Consider the following 6,876-nt stretch of genomic DNA (forward strand, 5'->3'; position numbering starts at 1 on the left):
GGGCGGCGCTTCCCCCTTTGTCTCGCATTTCTCTCTGCGCCACATTTTCTCGCCGCTGCCATTTTGAGCTCCTCCGCCGGGCGGGGTAACAAAGGCGCCGCCATGTCCGGCAGCGGCATTTTGTACCCGCGGCCCCGCCACATGGCCGAATCCCGTGGCGCCGGCCCCCGTCCTGCCCCCGCCGCACCCATGGCTTCGGGGGCGGCCCTCTCCGCTCCCACAGAATTCCCGGGGCCCCTGAAACGCCTCTCGAAAGTAGCACCTAGCAGCGGCGACTTCGCCCGCCTCGAAGCGTCGCGTCTCCCTCCCTTTGCAATACGTTCCTCCGAATTCTCCCCACAGCGGCCTCATCGCCGAGGCCCCAAAGCCCCCTCCCAAACTAAAGGCGAAGTCGACGGCCGTTAACAGAAAAATTTTTCAGTCAGCTTTGGGCAAATATCGAAATGGTGCAATCCTTCGACGGATGAGGCCCAAAAATGAGGTTGAAAAAATAGGTTCCCGTCGCTGCCCACCCCTCATTACCTCATCGGCCTCCCATCCCCCACCCGCCGGGCCTGACAGGTCTGTTCCCACACTCACCCTCGATCCCGGCCGCGGTCTCGGTCACTCGAATAGCCCGACATGGCGTCAATGATTGCGGTTGGCGGGGAACGAAGTGGAGAGAATCGGGTGCGACGAGTCGCTGGTGGAGGCTTCGGCGACAGCGAAGCCTTGCGGGGGCGGCAGCGGCGGAAGGACGGCGATGATAGGAGCCGGAGCTGCTCGCCTACAGGCCGGTGGAAATGAATGAGGTGCCGGCCGCGTCCCGGCAGCCGGTTTTATAGGCTGGACCGCCTCCTCGGCCGCAGAGGATGCTGGGAGCCGCTCTATGACCTAATCACCCCGCCCCTGCGCAGAGGCCGCAACGCCCGCCAGCGTTCCGGAATCCGCCATGTTCTCGCCCCTCCCCCCGCAGCCCCTCCCTCAGATTCGCCCGTTTTTTTGCCCCTTTCTTGCCTGGGCCCACCCACCACCGCGATGCCTCAGCCGGCACTCTCTTGACTTCACCTTTTTCTCGTCTTTCGACACCTCGAGGAAGCCACACCACCCTTTTTCAGGGCCAACCCAAGCGATAAAATGGCCAACGCAAGACAACCCACTCCGCCTCTTCGGAGTTGTTTACGTCTCCAAAGAGCCTTCACGCCCAGAACCAAATGCGACGAGAAGGCGGAGCCCGTATTGTCACGTGGATGCCCCGCCCACCGGGTGAGAGGGCCGCACTATTTCCTCAGTTGGCGTCGGCGGAGGAATACAAAACGAAAAGCTCACCGGAAGTGCCCTCTCATGCCGCGCTAAAGCCGCGCTAATGCCGCGGGGAGACCACCAGGGGCTGTTGGTGACCCGCCCCGTCAAACCCACCCACCTGAGAATCCCTCAGCTCGATCTCGTCCGAGGAGAATAGTATCTAAGGCCCCCAAACCGCCGCCTCGGCGCGCGCGGCGAGAGGAAGTGCCCGGAAGACCAATCAGCAGCGAGAAGTCGTTTTACCGTTCCTCCCTCTCTCACCCCTCCTCTCCTTCCCCTCCTCTCGGTTCGGTGTGGGCGCCGTGCGACCCTTCCCGGACACCGTCCCTCGCGCGCCCAGCTCGGAGTCCGGCGGCGACCGGCCTCCGCGATATGGCGGGCTCAGAGGCTGGTGAGTCTCGGTCTGGAGTCCGGGTTTGTGTGGACCCGGACGCCCCTGCCTGCTTTCTATGGAGACCTCCGGCCAGCTCTACTAGGTCTGGCTCGGGACGATCTCCCGTCGTGGTGGGCGTGTTCTCTGCATAGGGTCTCTCAGCCCAGCTCTCTGTCCGAGGGGAGGCCGGGGAGTGCCATTTGGGGATCGGGGGAGAGGAGGCCCGTGGTACACCCGCATCCCGGCTGCAAAAAGCAGGCGGAAAGTTTCTGCCCCGGACTCGTATTTCTCTGCGGAATCTGGCCGCTGTCAAGCACCTCTGCTCTTGTGCGGACAGAGGTCGTGCCTGCGTCCGAACTTACAAGGAATGGCACGTACAAGACAGATCTGTAGGTGCCCCTGCCAAAGTAGATGGTTGTGGGTTTTCTCTTTCGCGCCCTATGGGGTTACCGTCTCTGTCTGGCACCGCTCTGGAAAGCGACCTGGTTCGGTTGTCCAGGACGCTTTCATCCTTTTCTCCCGGACAGCGTTCAAACCAGTTGCCATGGTTTGGTCCTATGTGAGAAACGGGCACGGGAGGGAGGGAGATAATGTGTCTTTAACACACAATCACACACATGTCTGGAACATACTGAAGGTAATCGAATACAGAATAAAATAAATTGCCCTTTAATCACCAATCACTTCAGGGAACACATTTCAAGGTTTTTAAACTACCTTGGTCGAGAAACCTTTGAAATAACTTTGCAAATTCCAACAATATGGGAGGGGGAGGGGTGCACAGGAAATTTAAACAGTATTGGCAATATGCTAATTCTGAATTTACGGACTTTTGGTGTGTATTTTCCATATTTTCTTTAATATAACCAAATATTAAAAAACTAACAAATGCACTAATGTTGGTGTCGTTACTCCAGTACTTAACAGCCTAAGTTAATCACTACTTTTTTGGGCACCAGAGAAATTCTGTCTTGCACAAGATAATTGGATAAAACTATGACTAATGCTATTGGGAATTTGAAACAACATCCATTAATTAGTTTCTAGTAGCCTCAATATCATTAACAACCCGTCTTGTTTGGGACATAATATTCCCATTTACTTGTAAACATGGTCTAAATAAAAAAACACTGAAGTATGGCTTGTAAAATAGGAACTACTGTAAATAACAAGATTTTAGGTTCCAAACATTGAATATTGGATTTGCATCATATTTTTGACTGCACTGAAATTATAGCAGTCTGGAAGACATTCCAAGACATTAAAAAATCATGACTTGGAGGGTCTTTGAAATTCTGTCATAATCAAATTTCTTATACAGAGTTCAATTCCTATTCTTTGACAGTTTTGTGAGGATTGGTGTTTTAAAAATGTATAACTTTTTCTAGTGGTATTTAAAGCTGAACTTTTCCCTGTCTTTCCCAACAGAGTGGGTAACAGTTGCCAATAACCTTCTCCAGAAATGTCACATACACCTGAGGATACATGAACTAGAAGATTGTGATGCTAATGTCTTTATTGCTCTTTATCAATCCATTTTGGGAGAAAAGGTACCAGGTAAGGATACTAAAAAGTGGGAGTAATAGCCCTGACCAGTTTGGCTCAGTGGATAGAGCATCGGCCTGCTGACTGAAGGGTCCCAGGTTCGATTCCGGTCAAGGGTGTGTACCTTGGTTGTGGGCACATCCCCAATAGGGGGTGTGCAGGAGGCAGCTGATCGATGTTTCTAACTCTCTATTCCTCTCTGTAAAAAAATCAATAAAATACTTTTTTTTTAAAGTAGAAGTAATAATGTTTGTATTTTGAGCCAGAAGTTTCTAGTGCCTTTGGTTAGAGCCTATAGTATTTATAAAACCTTGAGTTTTCTCTTTGTCTACATGTTATTTCTTCTAAATTATTGCATTTATTTCTGTAATGATACCTTATGAGACCAAGCCATAATAACAGCCTTGGTCAGATCTGTTTAATCTAATCATGCTAAATGCTCTGTGAAAGTCACACCTTTTCTGTAAATGTACCTTAAGAGGTCCTAAAATTGAGTGGAACTTAGATATTTGTCAGGTTCTCTCTTAACCAATATTATGGATAAGAATTGGTATTTGTACTGTATCCTTGGACATTCAGTAAGCCTCCTTTCACACCTGTTGTGGGGTTTTTTTCTCTCATTGAAAGGAGCCTATAATTATTGGTTCAAGTCTCACCCTCATGTATTGCCTCGCTTATTATCATACTAGAGGCCCGACGCATGAAAATTCGTGCAAGAGTAGGCCTTCCTTCCCCCATCTGCCAGCACTGGCTTCCGTCCAGGACCCAGGCTCTCTCCTCCGGCCGCCAGCAGGCACCTGGGACCCGGTCCCGCTTCCCTCCAGCCCAGCTTCGTCAGGAAGGACGCCCAGTCTAATTAGCATATTACCCTTTTATTATTATAGACTAGAGGTCCAATGCATGAAATTCATGCAAAGGGCTGGGCCCTCGCAGCTGCGGCGGTTTGCCTTGACCCTCACAGCTGCAACTGGAAGGATGTCCAGTCTAATTAGCATATTACGCTTTTATTATTATAGATTATATCATCTCCTTGAATTTAGGGACCTCTTTATCTTTTTTTAGCATGGTGCTTAATGTAGAGCATCCTATATAATATAAGGCTAATATGCAAATTGTTCCCTCCGGAGTTCGACCCACTGGGACTTCAACTGCTCACTATGATGTGCGCTGACCACCAGGGGGTGGCACGGAACGAAGGAAGGCCCCAGCCAGCAGCCAGGAGAAGGAAGGGCCCAATCGGCCCTGATTGCTGGCCAGGCCTAGGGACCCTACCCATGCACGAATTTCATGCACTGGGCCTCTTGTGTTCATATATTTACTAAACTATATTCAATCAATCAATAGTCAACCAATAAAGATTATGTGTGGAATTCACGTATGCTCTATTAACTTTATCTGTACTTTTAAAAACCTGTTTTATTTGGGGCAGAGTTTACTTTTGTGGTAGGTGAGCTTATTTAGAAGCCTAATCAGAGACAGATGAAAATGTGGACCCTCATAGATGCAAAATCATGTAGCTTTCTCCCTCTCCCCTCTCCTCCCCCCAGACCTCATAACTTGTCCCAGGAGTCAAGAGGATGAAGCTCACAATGTACAAGCAGTAATTGATTCTTTGGCCTTGGATTACCTGCAGGTCAGCTTGTCTCATATAACAGGTTGGTATATATTTAACCATCAGATAATTTTGCATTCTACTAACATAACTTGTTTAGAACCCTAGACATTGTTTAGCAAAATGAGTAAGCTTATGATATAGACCAAACAGCAAGAATGAGCCAAGACAGCTGACTGGGTATAGTTAAGGCAGCCACCCTTGAGAGCTTTTCCAGGACAGTCAGACATTGAGTTTATAATTTATCTGGGTCCATAGTCCTAGCTGGTAGTTTGAAGTGTTATTTTTTAATTTTTTTATTTTAAAGCTACCAATGCTGCTTGTTAGTAGTAGCTAAGAAACACTTAGATGTCCATTAATGGCAACAGGTTAAGTAAATTATGGTAGCTCCATAGAGGGAACTACTCTGCAGGTAATGATTATGCTCTCTATGTACAGTGTCCATGTTAGTGAAATAATCTCCAGTAGAGTGTGAGAAAAATGTGGTGTAGTTACAATGACAATATGTAGAGTATGCTGTTATTTGTAAATACAAAGGTAGGGACAACATACGTATATGCAGTTGATTTCATGCAGGAGGACTCTCTAGAAGCATATACAAGAAACCCATGATACTGTTTGCCTCCAATAAGGGGAACTAAAGGGCTCCAGGACAAGGGAGGAATGAAACTTTTCATTGTATGTTTTTTATATTTTTTAAATTTTGAAGCGTGAATATATTACCTATTCAAAATAAATGAAACTGTAAATTGTTCTTGAACCTTTCTCTTAAATAGAGTAAATTATTTCCAGCTAACAAACAGGGTATCTTGGAGACTTGAAACTATATTTAAATCACTAAGAGAAGGTTTATATTGTTGATCTATTCTTTGACAGTAGTTAAAGGAGATAAATGTTAATCAGGTTATGTCATTTACATCTCTTAATTTGATATTGACAACAAATTTTTGTAAAAATACTAAAGTTTTTGAATACAGGTAAGTAAATGTGGTACATTAGTTTGGAAATAATTTATTTTGAGGGATAATCCTGGGGTTTGTTTCCCTGTTCTTTTGCAACTTAGAATTGCTTTATCACTAGAGCAGGGCAATTTCTAGTATTTGTGCTTTTTAAACATACTGTATAGCAAAGCTGTGTCGCTTACAGAACTTTTTTTATTGTAGAATTTCCCCTGATAACTCATACCCACCCCATGACAAGTTGCAGAACTGCTTACCTCCTCCAGTAGACTGCAAAGCAGCCTTTTACTCCTTGTGTTTTGTTTAAGTCAGTTTCCATGAATTACTGGATTCTGGCAGGCAGTCGTAGTTGCTGGGTTGGCAGAGTATACTCCCCTTCCTGGAAACTGTGAAGTCCTAAGTATGCCCTTGGGTATACCTGTGTATCTTGTTAAGCCAGAAAAACATAAAGCTGTAAGATTTCTGTTTAGTTGTTTTAAACACACAAAAATCTGTCAAACATTGTTTGACTAGCAGTATTGCAAAACATTAAGTTTCTGGTTTGTTTTGCATCATAACAAAAGTTATAAACGGCTAGATTCTCTCAAATATCAAATTTCCACTCTGCTTCTTCATGCTGCTGTGAGCGCATAAGGCCAGGCTTGATCTCCCTCTTAAGTGCCTCGAGAATTAAGTCTGTCCATACCTGATGTTGACTGGAGTCCATCTTAAGGGGCATTTAACACGGCAAGTTTCTATGCTTTAAGAAACCCGTTTCTTGTCAACATTTCCAATTTAACTTTTATTAAAAATCTATTATGGGCCAGGTGGTATGCTAGGTACTATTTCAAGATTAAGTTCTGGGCATAAAGTGGTGTGGTGAGAGGTTGGGGATGAGGTGAGATTAAAAAGGGTTTTACAGTCCTAACTGGTTTGGCTCAGTGGATAGAGCGTCGGCCTGAAGACTGAAGGGTCCTGGGTTTGATTCCGGTAAAGTGCACATGCCTGGGTTGCAGGCTTGATCCCCAGTAGGGGGCGTGCAGAGGCAGCCAATCAATGATTCTCATCATTGATGTTTCTCCCTCTCCTCTCTGAAAGCAATAAATATATATATATATGTGTGT

General features: G+C 46.4%; 2 protein-coding genes across 10 annotated transcripts in view; one reads left to right on the forward strand and one right to left on the reverse strand.

Annotated features, from left to right (window-relative positions):
- The window catches only part of DDX5 (DEAD (Asp-Glu-Ala-Asp) box helicase 5), an 8,743-nt gene extending 7,260 nt beyond the window's left edge, over nucleotides 1-1,483 (reverse strand). The window contains exons 1-2 of one of the 2 annotated variants that reach the window (XM_005858671.2): nucleotides 1,048-1,184; nucleotides 580-766 (exon numbers count right to left, since the gene is read on the reverse strand). In XM_005858671.2, the coding sequence (XP_005858733.1) occupies nucleotides 580-623 (44 nt within the window). In that variant the 5' untranslated portion in view covers nucleotides 624-766; nucleotides 1,048-1,184. Of the gene's footprint in view, nucleotides 1-579; nucleotides 767-1,047; nucleotides 1,185-1,402 lie in introns of those variants that run through there. The other variant, XM_005858672.2, reaches the window with a different exon arrangement.
- Nucleotides 1,484-1,562: 79 nt separating this feature from the next.
- Nucleotides 1,563-6,876, forward strand: part of CEP95 (centrosomal protein 95kDa) — a 31,123-nt gene continuing 25,809 nt past the window's right edge. For 6 of the 8 annotated variants that reach the window (XM_014532321.1, XM_005858670.2, XM_014532315.1 and 3 more), the window contains exons 1-3: nucleotides 1,563-1,675; nucleotides 3,086-3,214; nucleotides 4,750-4,857. In XM_014532321.1, coding sequence (XP_014387807.1) covers nucleotides 1,657-1,675; nucleotides 3,086-3,214; nucleotides 4,750-4,857 — 256 coding nt within the window. In that variant the 5' untranslated portion in view covers nucleotides 1,563-1,656. Of the gene's footprint in view, nucleotides 1,676-3,085; nucleotides 3,215-4,749; nucleotides 4,858-6,876 lie in introns of those variants that run through there. The other 2 variants (XM_014532323.1, XM_014532331.1) reach the window with 1 other exon arrangement.

Source organism: Myotis brandtii, unplaced genomic scaffold, assembly GCF_000412655.1.
Source record: "Myotis brandtii unplaced genomic scaffold, ASM41265v1 scaffold120, whole genome shotgun sequence".
Taxonomy (NCBI): Eukaryota; Metazoa; Chordata; class Mammalia; order Chiroptera; family Vespertilionidae; genus Myotis; species Myotis brandtii.